Raw genomic sequence first — 25,089 nt, 5'->3', positions numbered from 1 at the left:
AATAGAATCGAGAACTTATGCAATACCGAGCGTAAAAAGAAACAAGATCAAGAAAATTATCGATTAATCTATAAAGTTGTTGCAAAGTCTATGATATTGAAGGCTTAAAAATATGATTTTTTCGAGTCATCGAATGATATATTCTTCGCATGTCTACGATTTTTTTTCATCGCTTTACATATATTTACATACGATAGTCATTGTTTCTTTTCTGAGTCATATTCTCACAATCTATAATTTAATTTTTATAAATTTTTACATCTATTTAAGTGAGAAATAAAGAATCACGTACTTTCGTATGCTGAAACTATACACGTGGCACTACGTTTATGATAAAAAAAGACCACCTACTCTTTTTCTTCCTCTCTGTGTCTCTTTCTTGAGGGATACTTAACAACAAAGAGAAATTGTTCAACCACGATTGAAACTGATTATGCGTAGGCAGAAAAAGCGCAACCTTTTATATTATAAACTACAAAAATCTCTCGATAGGCAGATTACGTTACGTGGATTATTAAGGATAACCGATGTATTTTTTATCCCCATACGCAAAGACATTATGTACTGTATTATTGAATCATATTCTTTTTTTTTTCATCATATAAGAAAATAATGTATTTCAGTTTTTGTAAAAGTGCTAAAAGTTTTTTAAACGATAAAGTGTATTTTATTTAAAAAAATATTTATAATTTCATATTTGATTGATCTTTTTCCCTAAGTCTTTGATTGCTATTTGTGTCTTCGATATTCGAATATTTAATTTAAAAATTAGCTATATATTTATTTGATCGATACAGAATCGTTTTTTATGAGATTTAACGTGACGCTGCTATTAGAATTTTAACCGGAAAAAATAATCGTGAAAAAGTTCTACGATCCATCTCTTTATCTCTAATTCAATATTGGCTAATTAAGTGAGAAAATCGGTAGATTTCAAGGCGCGGGTATTGGTGCGAAAACTTATTGTCAAATTTTATTAACAAATATGCATTAAAAATATACATTTCGTATTTTTTATTCATCTCTTTAGCATGGGTATAAATATATAAAAATTGAATTGGAATTTTAAAATTTGACAAAACTACACAACATATGTTGTTGCTATCAAATTTTAAATTAAAATTAATAATCAAAAAGAAATTAAAAATCAAAAGTAGTATAATGATTATATTGTAAATCACATCGATGATATACATGTGGCGATGACGTTTGGACGTTGTCTATTTAGTACAAATAGACAACATATAAATTCTGCGTGGGATTTAGTGAGCCTTCCTGTCTGATTATTAATTTTAATTTGAAATTTGACTGCAACAACAATGTTGTGTACATCAAGTTTTTAAATTCCAGTTTAATTTTTATATATTTATGTCCATGCTTAAGATAAACCAAAAAAATGGTCCAAAACATTTTTAATGCACATTTGTTAATAAAATTTAACGACAATAAGTTCGCGCATAAAAAACGATCAAAAATATTTTTAGCTCTTATCTGTCTTACTTATCACTTTATCATTTAATTATTCGTACCTTGAGCTTATTGCTATTATACAATATTGGCTAATGCACTGACAATTTATGCACAACAAATGTTTGACGGATAAACGTAAAATTGTTCTCACTTATTGATAATTTTAACATCGCAAATGTCTTATCGGAGTGACTCTTTTCCGCGCAACGAAAAAAAGAATGACGCACAAAAAGACGATTCATGATCTAACAAAATGCTAATTATCATATTTTTTACTATTAGATCCATTGATATAATATTTTCTTGTATAGCTTAACATTTTTAATAGCTTTATGTAAAATTTTTATACTGTATATATTACATTATGTTTGCAAAAAATTAATTATTATTTTAATTTTATCATTTGAATTGTAAATTTAATATTCTTTTAATTTTAGTTAATGATAACTTTGCATACCATGTAATTACGTATCTCGCATAAATACGTAATCATCTAAGACATATTTAATTTTAATCATAACAGCAATTGGCTTCTAGGACAAATATATAAAATAGAAAAATTGGCAGCATTAGAGCCAAGGCATCGATATTAGTACGCAAACTTATTATTGTAAAATTTTATTAACAAATGCGTATTAAAAAATGTACATTTTGGACTATTTTTTAGTCCATCTTTAGCATGAATATAAACATATAAAGATTAAATTAAAATTTAATTAAAATTATTTATTAAAATTTAATTAAAATAAAGATTAAATTAAAATTAAATTAAAATTTTAAAACTCGACATACACAACATTTGTTGTTGCAGTTTATTGCATTATTAACTTTAATTTGAAATTTGACTTTAACAACAAATGTTATGTCAGATTTTATATATTAAGCGGAAATAAATTATAAAATTGTGTAAAGAAAATCCCGCATGCAAAATATCGGAGCATATAACAAAAAGTTTTCAGTCTGAATTTTCAATATTTCTCCGCCGAGATTTCTTCTCCATCAGCGGAGAAGGAGACCGCAAAATACAGCTTTCATTCTCGATCTGAATTATAATATCGGTCATTACATCTTAATTCTTATTTATATAGCATGTTATTAATTTTTCCGTTTTAATGTAACTTTAATTTTTGTTTAATTTTGAAATGATACGACATTTGCTTCCGTCGAGTTTCGAAGTAAAAATACACGCACGAAAATCCGTATGGAATCTTTAGGAATCAATAAAAATAATTTTGCACAGATTTATTATTGAATTTACAAAAGCTGAATAATTCTATTATAAAAATTAAACCCTTTACAAAAAGATAATTTTGTAAACATTTTTATAAATAAAATTAGCTCAATAAGTTTTTTTTTTTAATGAATAATGCTCTGGAAAATACGTAAGTCGCAGAGAAAATCAAAATTAAAAAATTACATAATTAAGATAGACATCCGCTGCTTGCAAACTGCTGATTTGCATATAATCCAATTGTCGATTGGCAAATTGCAATTGATTTGCAAAGCACAATATAGCATTAATTCTGAATAATGAATTCAGAGCATAAAAATGAGGGATATAAATATATTCTATCGATCCAATTGTTGATTTTGAAAAAGCGAATTGCGTTATGATTTTAATTTTTGACACTTCCACCGTAGCTGCTTGCTCTTCACGTGAGAGCCGTAGGGGAGGGGGATCATCATCCTTTTTTAGGACAATTGCCACGAACAAAGGGTAGAGGGAAGGGGAAGTTTCGTTGACGGCTGTCGTTTTACGCGAGACGGCGCGAAGCTGATAAGTGGGACATACGCTCCAACATCTCGGTATTTCGTAGTGAACTCGCTACCAGATCGGATCCTCCATTCAGGAAAGAACCGTCGCAAGTCTCCGTGTCCAATATCCAACTTGCTATCGTGATCCTTGCGGAAAGTAAGCTGCGATCTGGTACACATTCGCCCGTTGTTCGTAAGTTGCTTGATTTATTATCGCCAGCATTTTTGATTTTTTAGATTTATAATACGTGACCTAATGCGTGACATAATGCATTACATTTATAAATATAATTACCGTCTTAAACAAGGAGATATGAGCAGTACACAAATTTTGGATAGTTGGCGGCGAATTGGTTGCTATGGATAAAATTTATACATTGAGATGTGCCTCTTCAAAATCTAAACGCAAAATGCTAATTTAATTATTTAATTGTAAAATAATATTTTTTATAATATGTGCATATACTAAATTTTGTGATATGACAATAAAAAGAAATAAAAATAAAGAATAATGAAAAATAAAGAAAAGAAAAGAACCGCACAGTTTTATATCACAAAAATATTATCGTTTATGATAACGTATTGACACAAACATAATTGATCATAAATTTTATGGTAAAATCTCTCTTCGACATTTTTTCTATATTACTTCTCTGACATGAATATATTTAAAATAAAGTTCTTATTACTGATTATTAATAACACTGCAGTTTTAAGAGAGAAGAAAGAGAGAGAAAAGAAAAGAAAAGAAAAAAAGAGAAAAAAAACATTTGTTCCATTCGTTACCTTCCAAATGGACGAGTAACGGATATTCTTCAGATAAAAAACTAGAAAATCTTTCATTTAAGTACACGACAACTACTCGTCGAGCAATTCCTCGTTGTGACACAAATTGATACTCAAAATGCCTGATTATTTTCAATGTATTATATCTCTTATCACGTATCGATTATATCTCTTATCACGTGATTGTAATTTCATAAAGATGCGGAGCGCGAAGATTTTCTTCCTAAAAAATTAAAACTCCCAACAATTTTTGGAATCGAAAAATCATATAACGCGACAAAAGCGTGATCATTATTTATATCGCATTTTTTTACGTTATACAAGCTCGCAAGTAATTTTCAAATAAAAGAAAATCTGTTAAAAATTTTTTTTGTTAAATTGATAAAAAAAAAATTGTTATCTATCTTTCCTCCTAAAGTTTAATTAATTCAAGTTCTGTTTTTACTTAATCTTAATTTTGTTTGAAATTTCTTAGTTCGAATCTTCTTCAAATGTTGACTTTGCAAATTTACTTTGTATGCGGCTCGACATTTTTGTTGACAGATATCGACGGGCGGATTTCAAAATCGGTCAAAGAATCTATAAGACTATCGCGAGTAATTTTAGGATGCTCTGTGTAAGCATGTGTATATATAACGGGTAATCTTTTTTCTTTTTCGCATTTTTTCGATTAAATCTAGAGAAGAATTCAAATCTTTTCTTTTCTTCACTGATATTTGAAATTCTCCCATTTGTTGCGCCAACAAATATATATATATATATATATATATATATATATATATATATATATATATCATGTACGACATACAGAACTATTGTCCTGCTTATCAGTGCGGGATCGAATCTAGAATAAAGACTCTCTTAATAAGCACAATACATGCTGTATAACATAATTGTAGTCACGTGAACGGCGAAATATTTCACTGTACAGGTTGACATTCTTCATGTGTTTCGTCCTTATTCGTTATTTTATTCATATTCAAGGCCCGTTACGCGCGGAAGGATAGCATACATAATTATGAGCATCAAACTTCTTACATTAGTTTGCTCGGCTTTAACTCGGATGTTCAATGTGTCGAAAAAAAAATAGGCGCATAAAGAATTATATATTTTTCTATAATAAAGGATTTTTAAATTTATGCAACACATCTATCTCCTGTATGATACAGGACGATCCTGCTTATCAGAATGGAGTAGAATTTTCTAAAAACTTTTAATGGACATAATAAATATGTATAACATAATTAATTATAGAAACATTGAAACATTTTGCTATGCATGTTCTCTTAGTATTTTTGATCGAATAAATTAATATCTTTATTACATAGGGGCATAAAATGCGTATTTGTGAATATCAAATTTCTTATATCGGTCAAATTGCTCAGACATTTATAATTTTGACAAGCAAAAAACAGAAGCATATAAAAAATCTTATATTTGTATAATAAAAAATTTTTAATTTATGCAACACACGCACATTTCTCTTTCTCTCTCTTTTGCTTATTACTCTCTCTGTTAAATTATTAAACTTATCACCCATAATATGCAACAGCAATGTGTCTTTATCAGAGTTTCTGAGAAAAAGTTTATACAAATTTTTATTCGATATTGTGATTTCATATTTTTTGACAGATGCAATGACTTTTTATTAAATAGAATAACCTTGTTAACAAATTTTTGTGTACAATTAGCGCAGTATAGTTTCGGGACGACACATAAGAAAATGCAAAATGCGACAGTTAAGGATTAAAGCGGCAGAGCGGTTTACGCGAGTAGAGAAAGAGAGAGAGCAATTTCGCTGCAACGTAATTACATTGCAACACGTGCTCGAGTTTCGTTTGTATGCAATCCGTACAACTAAAAGTAAAATTATGAGGAAATGGAGAAAGAAAGGTAACGTTACAAAAATAAAATACTGATATAAAAGGAAAATAAATTATCGTTCATCGTATGGCGAAAACTAACGCATTAGAGATATGATGTTAATTTTTATCGTATTCTTCGTGCATTTATATTATCCTAGTCTCTATTAATTTGAGAATAAAGTGTAATTATTTAAAGTAATTGCAATTAATTTTCGAATGCAATATTTTTTTTTTTTTAATGTAACCCAATATCGAGAGAAGTGCTGCAAAAGAATGATTTATGAATGACAGTTTGAATTTGTTGATAAAGTGAATGAGCTAAACCGCAAAGATATATTCGAAATGCAATTGTACTGACTTCGTTCTGTGATTTTCACGCGCATCGCTTTACGCAATTTGCAGTCTCGTAATCGTGTTATGTATGACGAAGGACATAAAAGACTGTTAGAAGAAACAATGAGAAAATTCTCTGTTATTCCTCGAAGACTTCTGTTTTCGAAATTATGTCCGTGTGGATTATTATTTTGTATACAAAGAACAATAACTATGTTGAATGCAGGTATAAAGTTTCGATGTGTTATATGAGCGAGTCGAAAAATATACCACAAATAAAAAAATGATTTCTCGTGAAAAAATAAATCGAAAATGTAAAATAAAATTTTTCCGAGACTTTACGTTGTATAAATCGAATGGACGCGTCTTAAAGATAACTTGTACGATAGTTAAACGATGCTGCGTGTAGCAGCATACGTTTAATCTCGAGAGAAGACACCATGTGCCATGAGATTAGTAGGCCACGCTTCTCTTTAACAATCTCTCTTTCTTCTTTTTTTAAACCATTGCTGAGCATTCGATTCATCCTCAATTTAAAAACCCATTCAATGCATTATTAATAATCAATAACATCTAAATGTTTGATAAGAAAATCACTTTTTATATTTTAAATTTCTGATTGCTCGGCAATTATCGGTTTATCATTTTTGACTTTTTATTTGGTTATTTTTGTTTATTTTTTGTTATTTTTTTTTTTTATTTTTATAAAATTCTGATATCTTTTCGATCGATCGAAATTCAAAGAAATAGGCGCGCGTTCGCGTTTTCCATTTCTTTCGCGTATTGTTCGCGTACAACAATTGTTCGTACGTTACTTCTTTTATAAATTACGATAGGCTCGGTTCGGTCTGTAACCGAAAATGTAAAGTGCTACGTGATCTCGGGTTGGATGACTCGTCAAATGTGAATAGGAATTTCGATCCACGATTGGCAATGACCTCAAAGTCGCCATTGGCCTGCTTTCCGAAGAACCTGTTCCTGTTTGCGCGCGCCGTCATTACTTATGTGCTCTTCCTCGTTTCACCAACATCCCTCGTCCGCTGGTCCCCTTTCTCCGCATCTCAAACGTGCGCTATTCAACTACATCATGTACCGTTTCGAAGGCATGCCGCCGCGAGCACTTTTACTAGATGATCTCCGGCACTCTTCCGTGCTTAGCCTAAGAGAAACGCACCGTAAATGCATAAAGTTCGGCATGTCATGAAGTCATAAGAGAGATAAATATATCTTTCAGGTAGCTTTCTAGAAGCATGTAGCATGTAAATTAATTCAAAATATTCATTTTATATGATTATTAAACGTTTATTATTAATTTCGAGTTTTTTTAAAAATATATTCATTACAGATGTAATATTCTATATTTGACTAGAGGCACCTGAAAAAATTCAAAATGATTTCACTTCAAAATTTATCTATTTATAGAGGATTTATTCTTATTTGTTTTCATATATGTTTATAAAGTAAAATATATATATATATATATATATATATATATATATATATATATATATATATAATGAAAAAATACGAGCTGTTTTATTTTAGAATGCATTTTAAATTCGTAATAGCATCTTTATAAAATATTTAATATAATTTAATCGCGTCTATTTTTTGCGACGAGTGTTGTCTTCATCACGAGATTTCAAATCGTATAAGATCAGAAACCATATGTCTTTGATAGCGCTCTCACGAAGATTATTCGTCTTTTATCGTTTGCATAGTAACGATATTGTTGAGAAAACGAGGAGATAGCTGTACTACTGACTTATAGTCAATCCATAATTAACTTCCCTTCAGCACGATCTTTTCTCTTTGAGTCAAAGAAGAACAGTGAAAATGACATTTACCAATGATAAATTGAAAAGCAAAATTGAATATATCATATAAATCAAAGACGATAGCAAGCAATAAACACGTCTATTGAACTAATTAACACATATAGCAAATGCAATCAAGAGAATAATAATTGTAGTTTTTTGCTATTTTAAATATATTCCTTGCTTTATAAGTTTGTATGACAGATGATTATCACGAGTGGCTGATAAATTTCTTTTAATCTATTCTAAGTATCTGATTTTTTTATTTAGAGATCCAAAGGTATACACTAATATTCTAATACTAATTATGTGCCTTTCTCTTTGATAGTTTTGTGGAGTTTGAAAGCCTCCTATATATAGCTACATTACCATCTTAAATGGGATAGTTAACTAAGAATTTATGATATATTGTTATAAAAAAGAACATAAGTTTCTTTGGAAATAATGCATCAACCTACATTATCTGGACACGTTACATTGGCGTCAGTCAACCATTCGCTCATATTATGTTGCATTTTTGTCTCGAATGTCTGCAATGATTAACAGTTGACGTTGTTATTATACATTATAGGTAATTCTTTAAGAGAAATATACATAAATATTTTCAACATGATGGTATTTAGACTTTTATATTTATATTAATATCTGCGGTTATGTAGAAAATATAATATATAATAATGTAATATAATATATTCTCATATGTTCTCCCCTATCTCTTTTATAAAACTGATAATAGTGTACAAATCATTTACTAGCGCAGCTATCTTAAGAAATATGAAAAAATTGTGAAAATGTACATTTTCATTGTTCATTATATCATCAAGAGAAGGATATTATATGCATAAGTAAACAAAAGATTTACAGATATCTTTAATAATTCTATGAATTGTCAGAATGATACTTGATGACAATAATGCAGAACTCAATCGCGAATGATAGCGAAAGTAATTTTGTAATTTTAATATTTTACAATATAAATTCTGTTTAATTCCATTATAGAGGCTTCATTTTTTTCTCTCACAACAGTTTAGGAAAAACTTTAAACTACATCATCTATCGTAGATAGATATTTCGAAAAAAATAAAAGATGCCAGTTCATTATTGAAAATGCTTCAAGGAAGAGTAACAATTCTCGATAGATGACCCATAACACACTTTCGATCTAATCAATAATGCCATATAAATTACAGATAAATTCCAGGAAGTGTTAAAATAATTATAGACAAATTTATCAGATGTACAATACACATATGTGGGGCATATATGTTGACGTTTATCATCAATTAATGCGATGATTAAATTTTTTGCACGCAGACTTCTTGATACGAACGTTCATCGCGAATCAAGTTTCGTTATGTAGACTCTCAACGAGAGAACGCGGCTATCGAAAGAAAGGAATTTAGAAGTGGGGCACCTACATAACTCGCGTCGTCTTCACGTCGTCAGGGTCGCAGGGGAGCGGAAAGGATGGCGATTTCGTGCGTAATTAGCCATAAAACGCGGCAAAAACATGAAAGCGCGTTTAGTTCGGAACATACTTTAAATTTCGAAGCATCTTATTGGAACTTTCTCGCTGCTACAATTAATTAGTATAAAAGTATCCGACCAAGCATCGAAGCTCGTTTTCGCTGTTTCCATGAGATTAAGAATCTTATATTTGCTGCAATATTTCGTTAATTTGCGGCTTATAATAGTAGCTTTATAAAAATTGCTCGGTAAATAGGTGATGCCAATATCATTGGTTGAATCTTTAAATCTTACGACGCGTTTTGAAACGCAATATTCAAGATGAATAGATTCACAATTTTCTTTTAATGATTGATCATGACATTTCTACGGAAAATGGAAAGCGTTTCTCATAAAATGAAAATCCGTTTCCCGCTAAACCGCAATAAAATTGCTCGCGCTAATGTAATGTAACTGATGATTACCAGACTGCTCTGGTGCAACAATCGCGTAGCGCTTCTTCATCGCCAAGGGCCGTCACTGTCGTGTTCTGTTCTCGACCGCACTCCACTTCGTGTACAATTCAGAAATGTCATTCTCACGAGACAGACCACGGACGCTCCTTCGATGTGTCGAAAGTCGAAGCGCTCGAAGTTTAAAAAAAAAAAATTCTCTTTTCCACGCGTATGTACATGGCACATTAACCGCACATATTATCCTGGAAAGCCGTAACGAGATCGTTACACGTGTGCTCGTCGAAAGCCATCAAAGAGCCGTTAATCTTTGACTAATGGTGCGACATGACAATGGAAATACCGTCCCGTTATTTTGCACGTATATGTGGCAACAAAAAACGAAGAAGCTAAAGCGGAATGTCCGAAATAACCGGAATAATTTTCAAGCTTATACCGGTATTGATATTTCGCTGATATTCCGGTTATTGTTTGTATAAATTAATCAATGAAATTAACACTGTACGAGTAATAATTTTTTGTTTTAACACATTAATAAAAAATCGCGCATATTTTAACGTATCATAAAATGACACAAAAGAATATCTTTTTTTTCCATTTTACAACGATAAATATCCATTACAGATATTTCAACAACATGGCGCCGAATTTATTCGGTAGCTCAGCGACTTTATTCCTCGAAGCTTCCCAGCAAGACGTATCGCAGAAAAAAAATGCGTCAGGAAAAACGATAACGCAAAAAGTGCCGCTGCAAAACACACAAAACTCGCCGCCCAAATATAAATGGAAGATCGTTTGGAGAAATGTGATAGCTTTCCTTTATCTTCATTGCGGTGCACTTTATGGACTGTATATTTTAACAGTGGCTGCCAAATTTTACACATTTCTTTGGAGTATGTACTATTTATACCTTTAAGATACACCTTTTAAGATATCTACTTAATTAATTTTTTTTAATTACAATCAACTAATTTTCAAAAATATTTAGAATAAAAAATAGAGCAAAAAAAAATGATAGATTAGTGTTATGTAATTATAATAAAAAATAATAATAATAATTGCGAGTTGCTTGTTACTTTTGAAAAATTTCATGATCTTGTATAGTTAAATTAAAGTTAATTAATTTTTTTTCAGTTGTCATAGTCGCAGTTTTCGCTGCTGTTGGTGTTACAGGAGGTGCTCACAGATTGTGGGCCCATCGGTCTTATAAAGCAAAATGGCCAATGAGAGTCATTCTTATGATTTTACAGACCATAGCTTTTCAGGTAAATTTTCCGGCAATATCATTAAACAAATTTATTTATATGCCTATTAAAAACATTGATTATTATCCTAATGTTTAAATATATATCGTACCCAAAATTAAAAAAAAAAAAAATATTGTTTTTATCGGCAAAGCGTTTAATAGAGAAATGTAATAAAAATAATTAAATTAAATAGCATTTAATAAAAGAAAAATTATTTAAGAGATTGTTACTTAATTACATTTCGCAGAATCACATTTACGAATGGGTGAGGGATCACAGAGTTCACCATAAATTCACAGATACGGATGCCGATCCGCATAACGCGCAGAGGGGTTTCTTTTTCTCGCACATGGGTTGGCTTTTGGTTCGCAAGCATCCGGACGTTATTAAAAAGGGTGCTACAATCGACATGAGCGATCTCGAGAAGGACGCCGTCGTCGTATGGCAACGTAGGTACGATAATTCATCATTAAAGAAGGCATTGTTTTTGAGAAAATTAATTAATGAAATATATGTATATCGAGCTTTTATAATTAGATCATTGTCCGGCATCATGGAACAAGTTTACATTTTACAGATTGTATATTATCCTGATGCCGCTTTTCTGCTTCCTGCTACCCACCTGGGTGCCGTGCCACTTTTGGAACGAGAAACCCATGTTCGCGTGGTACGCCACCCTCTTCAGATACACGTTGTCGCTGCACCTGACCTGGCTTGTGAATTCTGCGGCTCATATTTGGGGCATGAAACCGTATGACAAGTAAGCATTATCGAAAATCCGATATATGATTGATAATGCTATATACAGAGATGGAAACGCATGTTCACGCTGTTTTTATTTATTTATTTATTTATTTTTTTTTTCATAGCACCATCAGCCCCACCGACAGTTACAGCGTCGGCATCGGCGCCCTCGGTGAAGGTTGGCACAATTACCATCATGTTTTCCCGTGGGATTATAAGGCCGCTGAGCTGGGCAATTATCGCACCAACTTCACCACTGCCTTTATCGATTTCTTCTCCTGGATCGGCTGGGCGTACGATTTGAAGACCGTAAATCATGCTATAATACAGAAACGCGCTGCCAAAACGGGCGATGGTTCGAAATATGAGCGAACGACCGACCATCACAATACGCAACATCATACGCACGATGATGCTATATGGGGCTGGGGCGATACTGATATGGCTGCTGAAGATATGCAAAAGGCCCAGATAATCAATCAAGGCGACTGAAATCCAGTTCTTCCGATATCGAGCCGGTACTGTATAGAATATGTAGATTATTTCATGAAATATATCGCCGATGGATGATGCTGAAAATTGATGACATGACAACAATGACAACAAAATTATATTATTTCTTTTCGATCAACTCTCGTGCAAATTACGCAACCGATGAAAATATCACATTTTTTGTGACACAATGTGATGCAAAACTTTTTTAAAGCATATTAGACAGAAAAATATACTATATAATTTTACTTTATACGTATTTAATAATTATTCCAAATTGCGATTTTAATTGAGTATCATTTCATCTTACATGTCGTAATGTAATGACGTAATTTTGACGTATATTACTTTTGCATTATGAAATATGTTTACGTGAGAACTGATTTTAAAAACAATTTTTTTTAAGCAAATTTGTACTTAATTAACTTACAAATACTTAAAAAACTAGGTGTATCAAGATAGTTTGTTATCGAATACGTTTGTTGTAAAATTCCAAGAAAATTATAGCTACATAAAAAAAAAATAATCACCCAGATATAATAATAATTACCCAGAGAAGAGTGATCAATCGTTTTAACGATGTCAATTAATATTTATTATATAATATTATTCATATGTTGTTACGTCGTTCCTCTTTTCAAATCGGCCATTGAAAAATGTCGCAAATTTGATTAACTACAACAAATGAGGAAACAGAAATAAATCTTAAAGCTCGACTTTTTCTCAGACCGATCGGACCTGAGGATCGACCCAGTGTATTCAATCGAGGATTTATGATCACAGAAAGCGTCTTCTATATCATTTTAAAATAATATTCTCTTAAAAAAGCTTGACTTTGTTAAAAAATCAATTAAAGTTTCACGAGAAAAGACAATTACTGAAGATTATTAAAGATTCTGACCAAATTTACAGAGTTATTTTTTATTTATATATTATTTGACTAAACATTTTGAAGACTTGCTTTTTTCTTAAAAAAAAGATCAAAAAATAATAAAAAATCAAAAAATATTTCTTCGCCAAGGAAAAATATATTTCAAATTAATCAAAGAATACATCAATAAAATGCAAATGAATATTCTATATATTATCACACATCAGTTGCATCCACTCAAGAATAATATATATAAGGCGAGAGATGCTTATAATCAGTCTAATACAAGCTAGTCGCCCAAAATAATCGACCGGCGATCCGAATTAATGTGCCGGCATTTCATACAATCATTATGTACCTAGAAATCAAATTCATTTGTGGCCTTCTGAATGACTGACTTTAGGTCATATTAGTTTGTATCGAGACTGTTTCAAAATCTCATGGTCAATTCTTTAATAACTATAACACAAAAAAGCGTAATCGTAATCAATTTTTAACACTGTTGTAATATCGAGTAATATAGTTTAATAGAGAGCCTAAAGTTAATCGATAATGGGGACGCGAAAATCAATATTTATTACGCTTCATTAAAAGCGGAAATTATTAAGATAAGAAATTCATAAATATATGAGAGACAACAATCTCAAGTTTTAACGACTGTTGATCACGTAGATGAGTAGAAAAATAGCTCACACATTAATTTTGTAGGTACAAGCGGCAAACTATTAAACATTCATATCGTGTTTTAATTGACCTCTGATTTCTTTCAACATGATGGCGATAAAAATTTCATGTGGTATCATATCACTTTCGCTATCGTGATACCGTGACACCGATCGCTATTTTTCTAACGAATGTATCACAATTAATAACAATTAAAGCTAATTTAATATTACAAAAGTGTGAAATAAATTCGTAACGTAAAAAATATGCTTTAGAAAAATGCATTCAAAAAAGATATTGTATATAAGTTCTAAATTTATTTCATTCTTGATTATAGCACAAAATATACATTCTTTCTAGTATTATAGCGCTACCAATTTAAATATTATTTGGCATTGTCATATTTATAAATATTATGATAATATATATTAATATCGTAGTAATATTCCAGTCATAATTGCGCAAAACTATTTTCATGTCGCACATGATACAGAGATGCATTAGAAATCGGCGATTAGCAATCGATTAGCTTTGATATAATCAATTCTATAGATGATACGATGATAATCAGACCGCTGTATATTATACTTATGTAATTAATTCAGGAACGATCCGAGAAAGAGAGATCGCGCGACGCGGACCCGAATTTTGCCTGTCTTTCGTAAATAATCGTCATGTGCAGGGTTTGCGTCCGATAGCGCGGCCTCGAGTAGCGATTTCGCAAAGCGATCGTTACGAAAGTGCATTGTTCGAGCGCATAATGCCAATTGCGTGACACGCAATTAAAATCTCCGCATCGTTTTATCATAGTGATTGTAATAACGAACGAGGAAAACGAGCATAAACAGGTTTAATAGACCAAGTGTTACGAGTGTCACAAAAATCATTATACAAAGATCATTATAAAAAAAAATCTCGCACAAACGAGTCTTTTTAATACTCAAGTGATCACGTAGATATTTACGAATCTGTATATTTGTAATGACGTTTGTCGAAAGAATCGTATAATTTTCCGATTAAGAATTAAATAAGAATTTTGAGTTTGCCAAAAATTCAAAATTTATTCTGCCTTATATTAATCTTTATATGCACGGCTGTTTTTATTACTTCTGATTTATATTCCCGCGAAACTCTTTCGCAAATCGACGTCGTAAATAATTTGTCCGAATCTATACATGAATTTTGTATTGTTATTGTACTAGTAAACTTGTGCGCATATGTATCTATTGTACTTATATCTGTGATGACTTAGAATTCTTCCCTACGATTGAGAGACGACTGTTCGATAAATTCATAGATTGATAGCTGATTCAAGTGCGAGATCCCTGCGAGAAGCCACAAGGTTTTCTATCTTAAATAATATCAATTTCAAGAGAATAGCACAATTGGCACTTTTGTTACGAATCGTTTTTCTTTTCTAACACGGACCGATAGTGTCTTATAAGTTTTAAAAGCATAGTTTATAAAAAGAAATAAAAGATAAGGTCTGACTTATATAATATTATATGAGATAAGTCGCGTTAAAATGAACGACACTTCGTTGTAATTATTTGTTTCACGTAGATTTTGCTAAGACAATATCGATATATTTATACACATTGTATTTATAATATATAAATAAATTATTGTTATTGATATACCAATTTTTGATAAATCAAATTGATACTACTTGTCACGTCACTTTTGTCACATGGTCATGTATATACATATATATATATATATATATATATATATATATATACATACATATATGTATACATACATATATATATACATACATATACATATATTTTATATTAGCAAGTCTGCCCAACCTTTAATAAAGTATGATTGACTTTCCGATACAAACATATTAAGCTAATTATAATATCGCGATCTATGGGTTGGGCAGATCTGCTCCATAGATATAATTATTATATTACAGTGTCTATATGTGTGTGTGAGCGCGAATGTGTAGATCAATAGATTTATTAATTTCGTTTATGATGATTTAATTACTTATTACTCAGATTTTGTGGCGCATTTTGCGGAGATAATAAAGTAACGATATTGCAATTTTTATCTTTAAAGATCGTGTGTATATATCCTTCGTACAGTGCTAATAATTGCTTTATTTAATCGCGAAGATTCTTAGAATGTGTCTCGCACCTTTGCGACATTTCGCACTCGTTTATGTAACTTCGAATTGCGAAATTTTTGTTCTTTCTAGATTTTTCATGCACCTGTGCTCGCTGCATACCACTTGGAATCGCTCGATCGTGCATTGCAATGTTTGTAGTTCGCGATAACATTCCCGCGTGTGTGCAGCTTCGACAAGGTAAAATCGACAATCGTTTACCGAAAGTTTGCCGTGAATGTTTTACGATCCCCGCAATGGTTTTCGCCGGATGTACGTAACAAGTCGTTTATATTTTCGCAACTCTCTCTACGCGAGAACCTATTGTAAAGATTTACCTTTATAAGATATAAAGGTAGGTAAATGTAGGTTTATATACACTGCGTCCAACGGCGCAGGTGACGAGAAAACAAATCACCTTGATTGAGAAATCGCAATTATCTCAAGTCGCCATAATTACATAATTATCAATAATAATGCGATAACTTCCTGAAGCTACTTTTATGCTTATGATTCGACAAGGTTTGCGTAGATATCTAATATTTAGAAATTGTATAAAATATTTTTTTATTTTACTGGCATTTAAAATTGGCGTAACGTTTAATTAAAAATTTATTTTGCCATGTAAAATATTTGTATTAAAAATTTGAAAATTTTATTCTGCCGTAATTCTTTTTTAATATTCGATGCAGAGAAAGAGAGAGAATTATATGTATATAATTTCATTCATATATTTATTTTTTAACGTCATTATATGATAATATGAATGAATCAGGCGTCTTATTAAGTTATCGAAAATATAGTGTGGGTGCGCTCCACTTATCCATCTCGCAGCCGGGGATCGCTAATTACATCAATTTTGGCGAATGTTAATGAACATGTACATACGCGATGGCTAATTCGATTCAATTGCTCGCGAATTTGAATGCAAGTCGGTCGTGTCACGATGTGTCATGTTCAATTAAGAACGATATTCGTAATAAAATCGGCTGTCGTGTGCTTACATCACAGCGGTTAGATGCGTAGTTTCTATCGGGTGATCGTACGACGAAGAGATCCGGAAGAGAAATGGGATGATAAATTTTTAACTGAGACACATTTCTACAAAACTTCGCAAATCTCTTGTTTCAAGAATATCCTCGGTTGTGCTTTACAGTGCAGCAAGGAAACTTATACGAAGTGAATAGCGAATAAGAAAAAAACGTATGAGAAAAAATAATCGTATATCATAATTCAAGGAAAAAAGGAGAGGAGATATTCCTTTACAAATATTTTCCGTTTTTATTTTCAACCGGAAAATTTTTGAGATCGTTAGAACTTGGAAGATCTCCAAGAGAGACATGTGAGCTAGATCGCAAGGATGAATAAAAATCTTTCGAGAAGAGACATTGTCCATTAATAAGATCGTATCTTCTTCTAATAAGGCAACTGCTAAATTAGCATTAGCATCTTTTTAAAAATGGATCGTAAAAGAAAAGCGTAAGAAGATAATCGAAATCACATTTCGAACATTCTGACGTTGTCTCGACAAAAAAAAGTTTTGCGTATCTCTATTAAAAATAATAATTTGCAAAACAATTTATTGAATAATCAATGATAATTGAGAAAGATAAAATAGTGAAAAGTTGCGTAGACTAATGTATCAATATATCGTTATTATCTTCTCGTACCACGTTTCTAATTATTAATCCGTGAATTAAAAAGTACAACATCAGTGGCAAAATTAGGTTGCATGATTACCTTGACTACTTCAAAAGTGGTATTACACCGAAGGATAAAAAAAGTGAAAGTCGATAGATATATTGAAAGTAGTTTGCCTATTGATCAGACAGATCGCAAAACTCTTGGACGGATGTGACATTTTTCAGACGCGCAGAACATAGTGATAAGAACAGTTGCGATTGAAAAAATGATATTTTTTCCCCGGTTTCGCACGATAATCGTTATGCCAAAGTGAATTTTTTCGCATCGATGAAGTGAAGGCGAAAGTGGAAGAAGTTATATCACGAAGCCGAGAAAATGCAAGTAAACGGAACGAACTTCGCATCATAATTGCTGGTTTTACATCGTAATGTGAAGATACGATCTGTTTTGCTACTAGTACAGTTTAATACTGCTTAATTATTGCATATATATCGCCTGATTCTTTGAGAGTATTTAGGTAAAAGTTTTATGTTTTATTTATTGCGCATGAGTCGATTAAAATCAACGATAATTACTTCGTGTTTAATAAGTCGAAAAAGTATTATAAAATTTATGAAATACGCATGTGTGTAAATGTTACGTTCCTTAACAAGAGGTTTAAGCTTCGTGAAAATGTTTAATCTCATGATAAAAATATAATAAAAAATTTTAAATTTAGTAAATGTAAATTGTATTTCTCTCTCTCTCTCTCTCCCTTTGTTTCTCTTTCTCTTTCTCTCTGTTTCTTCAATTTTATTCAAAATTAAAGTAAATTGATATTGTAAACAAATAATAAAAATGATTAAACCTTTAATCTGCATAATAATCAATGATTATTTTTGAAGCAGAATCGAATAAAGAATCTCCGAGAGCAAATACTTCAAATATATACTTCACATAGCTAGAGAGAAAACAAGCACATAAAATATTTATTTTATTTAAAATAAGAAAAAAAACAATATATTCTTGTCACTTTAAAAAACCTTTTACGAATCTTTTCAAGCCGCAACATTACCAATTTAAAACTTCTGCGATTATTTTTCCTTCTTTTGTTTCTACAGTTTTGTTTCTATAATCTTTGACAGATATTTTAATTGTATTTTTTACCATTAATAATTCGTTTGTAGCTTAAAAAGCTGTTTATCTGACGTTTGGTGAACTGCTGCAGTTAAATTACGCGGCATCCCTCATCGCGTGTTACCCAATGGACAAAAACAAAGTCAAGACGCGGTCGAGGGGGAGCGCGCATCGACCTGACGCGATATCGTCGACATCGACATCATTTCGTGGTAAAAACACTGCTTCCATACTCCTGTGCTTCGCCTGCGGCGCCTGCTTCGTACTGAGTTTAATCTGCATCTGCTTAGCGACATTGGTCGTTCTGCTGAACCAGGCTGTTGAGGCGACGAGTTATCAATTCGGTGAGGATATAAAGAATTTTTTAGCGCGATATGTAATTTACAATACATTCCACTTGTGATGTTACATGTGTTTCAAATTTGCTCCATTCGAGCAACTATAGTAACTGCTCTCTACGATCGTAGCGCGTTCAACAAAGATATCTTGCACAACTTGGGCGTATGCAATTAATGATCAGCTGATTCTCGTGAGAATCACGAGATCGTTTGGCGCTAAAGTTAAAAATCTTGAACTTATAGCTGCTTTCAATTGTTTCTCGGATGCTATTTTGTACAGCGAAATAATTCTTTTTCCCTATATATTTTAGGTTTCGTTGAGGCCATAACACACGAAAAAGTTTAGTCATAATCATAAGGGCGTAAGCAAATTGACCAATTCAAACAGTCAAACGGCCTTATGGATACGACCAAAACTTTTTTTACGTACCATGACCTTTAGAGGTCTTTGAGACAAACAAGTCATTGCTAGTTTTTCACAGCGATGGATAGATTAATCTATTTTTCTCGATATTTCTCTTTTTTAAAAATAAATAAATCTTATCTGCACGCGATTTTTTTTTACCTATATTCGGGGCACATAATTTTAAGAAAATATAATAGATCATATAAATCCATTGCATTAAGAATTTTTGTAATACGTTTCTATAGAGCTATTTTGAATTTGTTTCCAAATATACTTTTGTTGATATAATTATTTGACATTGCTAGAATAATTCTTTAGAAGAGTTTATAAACAAAATTGCCTGTTTGAATTATTCTATCGGTTAGAGTTCTGTTGTATACATTACAGATAAATATTTGATACATAAACTTTTATAAGATTACATTTACAGTGTCAAGTAGTCTTTCGTTATAGCAACGAAATTTAATGTTAAATTTTACTGATTAAACACATATAGTTATTTAAATTTAAACAAGTAACGGACTGCAATCGTAGCGGCGCTTCAATTTTGCGAACAGCTGATCTGATCAACTGAAATTTATCGCGCGCGATAAAACGCTTTGCATATGACAGCTCGTTATTTTACATGATAATTAGTGCATTAAATCTTGCATAAATATCTGTCATAAATATCATATCACAACAATTCATCATAACCGCTTTATTTATAGATTATGCATTAACACATTTATCTGTATAATATATATTATATATATATATATATATATATATATATATATATATATATATCTAAGGATAATATAAAAGAAACCAACTCTATTTTTAGATTCAAGCAAGCATACAGCAATGACCGATAACGAAAGCTTTAGATTACCAAAAGAAGTCAAGCCTATACATTATGATCTCTTGTTGCATCCAATACTTAAAGAGGACACATTTTCTGGAAAAGTGACTATCCTTATTGATGTCCTTGATGATAGAAGAACCATAGCTCTTCATCAGAAGGGCCTTAATATTACATCTGCAAAATTGATAACTTATGGTCTAGAAGAAGACTATGAAATTAAAATCTCTTCCATTAGCGATCCCACAAAATATGAAATTTTTGTGATATCAACTGAAAATGAATTTAAATCAGGATTGTATAACTTGAGCTTAGAATTTGATGGAAGTCTTAAAAATAAAATAGTTGGATTCTATTCCAGCAAGTATCAATATTATGACGAAGAAACACTCTGGAAAATAGAAACTATGAGTCGACGAGAAAGGCGACCAGAAAAACAAATCGGGTAATATTGTTATTAATAGATAATACTTGTTATTATATCAATAATTATACACATACATTGCAGTTAATTTAATTAGTTTCTATTTTTTACTGAGATATGACAGAATGTTGATTATAATTATAATGTTTTTTGTATATATTTTAATGGATAGTTATATTGCTACTACAAAATTTGAGCCAACTTATGCTAGACAAGCTTTCCCATGTTTTGATGAACCTAATTTTAAGGCAGAATTTTCAATAAAATTGGTTTGTCCTATGGAAAATTCTTATGGGTCTTTATCTAATATGAATATAGAGGTATGTAAATTTTTTAAAGCAATATTAATTGATAGTGCTTGCGAAAGAAAAATTATTTTAAGTAATTCTTATCGAGAAATTATTTTTTTATTTTAGAGTGTGGATCTACATAAGCCAGAAAAGGATTTAAAGACAACAACCTTTGCTCAAACTGTACCCATGTCAACATATTTAGCTTGTTTTATTGTCAGTGATATGGTTAAATCGACAATGATGGCAAAAGGATTAAATGGTCGAGAATTTCCAGTTAGTGTTTATAGCACAAAACTTCAAGCAAAGGAAAAGAGACAATTTCCTCTGCATATTGGTGTAAAAGCGATAGAATATTATATAAAGTTATTTGAAATAGATTACCCATTACCAAAACTTGGTAAGCATATAATACAGAAGATTTAAGAAAATATTTTATTTTTTAAAATTATTCTTTCTCTGTATTCATTGTATAGATATGGTTGCTATCCCTGATTTTACATCCGGAGCTATGGAAAACTGGGGTTTAGTAACTTACAGAGAAGCAAAACTTCTTTATGATGATAATAATAATTCCATTCTTGATAAACATGATGTTGTTAATGTAATCTGTCATGAATTGGCTCATATGTGGTTTGGAAATCTTGGTAAATATTTGCCCATACAATATCAATCAATAATGACCTAGAAGTTTAAAAAAAATATATATATTTTTTTTTTTTAGTTACCTTATCCTGGTGGAATGATTTATGGCTTAATGAAGGTTTTGCTACATTTATGTCATATAAGAGTGCAAATGAGATTTTACCAAATCAGAAATATGTTAGTCTTTTAATAATAATCAAATATTGACATAAATAAATATTTCAAAATAATTATTCATAAATAAACTCTTTTCAGATGGAGAAATTTATTATAAATATAATGCATAAAGCGATGACCTTAGATGCAAAATTGAGCTCTCATCCTTTAATTCAAAATGTTGAAAGTCCAGACGAGATAACATCAATTTTTGATGAAATTTCTTATAAAAAAGTATGATTATAATATATTGCTTAATAATGATTTTATATTTGTCATTTATTTTCTATATATATTAATTTTTACTCAAATTATTGCTCACTTTAGGGAGCAGCTATAATTCGCATGATGGAGAACTTTATTGGACCTGATGTTTTTTATAATGCTATTAGTACATATTTGAATAAATATGCCTATCTAAATGCGGAAACGGCAGATCTCTTTAACATTCTGCAAGACGCGGTTGGAAACAAATTGAACATAACAGCTATAATGGATTCTTGGATGCGACAAGAAAGCTACCCTATTATTATTGTCAAAAAAATCAATAATAAATTTATATTATATCAAAAACGATTTTTAGTGCGTCCAAATATTCGCTCTAATTATGATCCGCCTGAAGATAATCCGCCTAAAGATAATCTGCCTAAAGATAATCCGTCTGATAATGATTTGCCTGATGATGATCCGCCTAATGATGATTCGTGAGTTATTTTATTTCGAAATAATAGAAGAAACTTATTAAATCATTTAAAAATGTATAATATTACAACACTTTTTTTTCTGCTTATAGATATTGTTGGACTGTGCCTATCACTTACATCACAAACAGAATGGCTCAACCCACTCTTATATGGTTTAATAAGGATGTGCAGACAGGTACAAATACTGGTTATTATAATTTACATTATAAAATATGCTTTATTTCTTTTTCTTTTCCTATACCTTTGATATTAAATTACATAAATAATTGAGATTATTTTTTTTTATTCTTCCGTTTTTTTGTGGTTTACAATAATTTTATAAAATATTAAATATTAAAACTTTAAAGATTTATAATTTTTATTAATTTTTTCTTTTCTTATTAAAATTATAATTTTATTTTTTAATTTTGTATTCAATCATGTCAATCACTTAATTTTGATTTACTCTTTGTTTTACAAGAAATATTACTTCCAACAATATAAAATTTTTTATCTGTTTGTTTATTTTTCTATCTCTTTTTCTATATAATTTAATATTTTCCAGTCGAGATCAATGTTGATGAACATACCAAATGGATAAAACTTAATGTGAATCAAGTTGGTTATTATCGAGTTAATTATGGAGATGAATGGAAAACACTTAAAAATCTGCTTCGATTTCACCATACAGTAACTATTTACTTTGTCATTTAATATATTATAAGCATGAGAAGATAACTTGTATGTCATATATATATAGTATTTTGCGTTATCTTCATAACTACTTTTTCAATTAACTTCCTTGAATGTTTCTTATTGTATTTTATATTATTTTTCTTTTTTTCTATTTCAGAGATTGTCGATAGCAGACCGAGCAAATATTTTGGATGATCTTTATAGCTTAGCAACAGCTAACAGCAAATATATTGCTAACGCGTTGACCATAACTTGGTATTTGCTTTCCCAAGAATATCATGCTATTCCATGGGCAATTGCAACTTCGCATATATTATCAATATATATCTTGTCTAGATCTTCTGATACGGAAACTAAATATAATTTGCAGGCAATATATCAGTTAAAGTATTACTTATTGCGATACGAAAATTATTTTTACATATATGTATATATGTACATATGTATAATACATTTTCAGATTTTTGGGCTAAAACTGCTCGATAATATTTACAAGGATGTGACTTGGACCGTCAAAGATACCGTAGAAGATGCCGGGCCGTTCTCAATTGATAAGGAAGTACGTACAACAGTACTCGATTTTGCATGTGCCTTGGAGCACAAAGAATGCCTGAAAGAAGCTGGACGCATATTTATGGATTGGCTTACTTTAAGGAAAATTCCACATCCTGACATTCGCGAATTGGTTTATTATTATGGTTAGTTTAGCATAATTAAAATCATTTATATTTAATTATCAAAAAACCTTAATTGGAACGCAAATTTTTTGTTAGGTATGCGCTATGTTTCGAGAGAAGATGAGTGGTATGTGATGTTTCAATATTTCAAAGACGAGACCGATCCTATTGAGAAAAATAAAATAATGAAAGGATTAGCAGGCGTAAAAAGTATTGAAATCTTAAAAGAGTTAGTATATTGATAAATTTACTATATCTACTATCTTTTTTTATTCAAAATCATATTATGATTAAAATCACGTTATGCTTTTTTTCATTAGATATATCAACTTAGCTTCTAATGAGGAAAATGTTCGTACTCAAGATTTCTTGAGTTGTTTAATTATGATTTCCGAAAATCCTGATGGTACATCATTAGTATGGGATTGGGTGCGCGAAAAATGGGAATGGCTAGTGAACAGATACACATTGAATGATCGATATCTCGGTCAACTTATTCCAGCTATTACAAAATCTTTTGTCACAAGTACCAAATTGAATGAGATGGAGGATTTCTTTAAACAATATCCTGAAGCCGGGGCCGGTGCGAGCAGTCGCACCAAAGCTCTCGACACAGTCTCATGGAATATTAAGTGGCTTTCTAAAATTTCCCCGGCAATCACTAAATGGTATGATGATGCTATGACTAAAGGAAAATTATTTTTATGAATATGTAAATAAAAGCACTAAAAGAATATCTCAATATGCGAGATAATATTTTGAAAGAAGAAATATTTGAAGTTTAGTATTATCGTGCGTATGAACTTTTTTCGATTATCATGGTAGTATGGCTACGTTAAACAAAAACATCAATTTACGTTAAGTGCGAAGCTTTTTATGCAATATGTTTATATAAAAATAAAAACTGTACTCAAAAATATACATACAACTTTCTATAAACATTTTACTTTCTTTAAACATAATTCTTTCTTATATCATTAATTAGTCATTTTCCTTTCCTAAGTTTTAGATCTTGTGAATTGACCCGTAAACTATCGCACATGAAAATTCCTGAAGATCAAATACATTATAAGATCGATTATATTGAATTCT

General features: G+C 30.7%; 2 protein-coding genes across 2 annotated transcripts; both read left to right on the top strand.

The window, feature by feature from the left end:
- Positions 1 to 3,251: 3,251 nt before the first annotated feature.
- LOC126854405 (acyl-CoA Delta-9 desaturase-like) lies at positions 3,252 to 15,599 on the top strand. Its single transcript, XM_050601089.1, has 7 exons — positions 3,252 to 3,418; positions 10,570 to 10,838; positions 11,080 to 11,210; positions 11,440 to 11,645; positions 11,770 to 11,952; positions 12,062 to 12,454; positions 13,156 to 15,599. Exons 2-6 carry the CDS (start codon positions 10,583 to 10,585, stop codon positions 12,426 to 12,428), a joined length of 1,143 nt encoding a protein of 380 aa, XP_050457046.1. The 5' UTR covers positions 3,252 to 3,418; positions 10,570 to 10,582; the 3' UTR covers positions 12,429 to 12,454; positions 13,156 to 15,599.
- Positions 15,600 to 17,927: 2,328 nt separating this feature from the next.
- Positions 17,928 to 24,959, top strand: LOC126854577 (glutamyl aminopeptidase-like). Its single transcript, XM_050601466.1, has 15 exons — positions 17,928 to 18,239; positions 18,889 to 19,182; positions 20,409 to 20,871; positions 21,023 to 21,170; positions 21,267 to 21,540; positions 21,617 to 21,787; positions 21,865 to 21,962; positions 22,041 to 22,175; positions 22,269 to 22,645; positions 22,735 to 22,820; positions 23,190 to 23,314; positions 23,478 to 23,690; positions 23,781 to 24,018; positions 24,094 to 24,226; positions 24,318 to 24,959. The coding sequence occupies exons 2-15, from the start codon at positions 18,966 to 18,968 to the stop codon at positions 24,703 to 24,705; spliced, it is 3,066 nt and encodes a 1,021-aa protein (XP_050457423.1). The 5' UTR covers positions 17,928 to 18,239; positions 18,889 to 18,965; the 3' UTR covers positions 24,706 to 24,959.
- Positions 24,960 to 25,089: the final 130 nt, after the last annotated feature.

Source organism: Cataglyphis hispanica, chromosome 14 (genome assembly GCF_021464435.1).
Source record: "Cataglyphis hispanica isolate Lineage 1 chromosome 14, ULB_Chis1_1.0, whole genome shotgun sequence".
Classification (NCBI taxonomy): Eukaryota; Metazoa; Arthropoda; class Insecta; order Hymenoptera; family Formicidae; genus Cataglyphis; species Cataglyphis hispanica.
Note: the sequence above shows the minus strand (reverse complement) of the source record. Positions and strands in the feature narration are given on the sequence as shown.

Bases quoted from the DNA above. Each gene is read 5' to 3' on its own strand.
- LOC126854405 (XM_050601089.1), top strand. From the start codon at position 10,583: ATGGCGCCGAATTTATTCGGTAGCTCAGCGACTTTATTCCTCGAAGCT. The intron at 11,211-11,439 runs GTAAATTTTCCG...TACATTTCGCAG, and splicing joins TACAGACCATAGCTTTTCAG to AATCACATTTACGAATGGGT. The intron at 11,646-11,769 runs GTACGATAATTC...TACATTTTACAG, and splicing joins GTCGTCGTATGGCAACGTAG to ATTGTATATTATCCTGATGC.
- LOC126854577 (XM_050601466.1), top strand. From the start codon at position 18,966: ATGGACAAAAACAAAGTCAAGACGCGGTCGAGGGGGAGCGCGCATCGA. The intron at 20,872-21,022 runs GTAATATTGTTA...TTTAATGGATAG, and splicing joins CGACCAGAAAAACAAATCGG to TTATATTGCTACTACAAAAT. The intron at 22,646-22,734 runs GTGAGTTATTTT...TTCTGCTTATAG, and splicing joins GATCCGCCTAATGATGATTC to ATATTGTTGGACTGTGCCTA.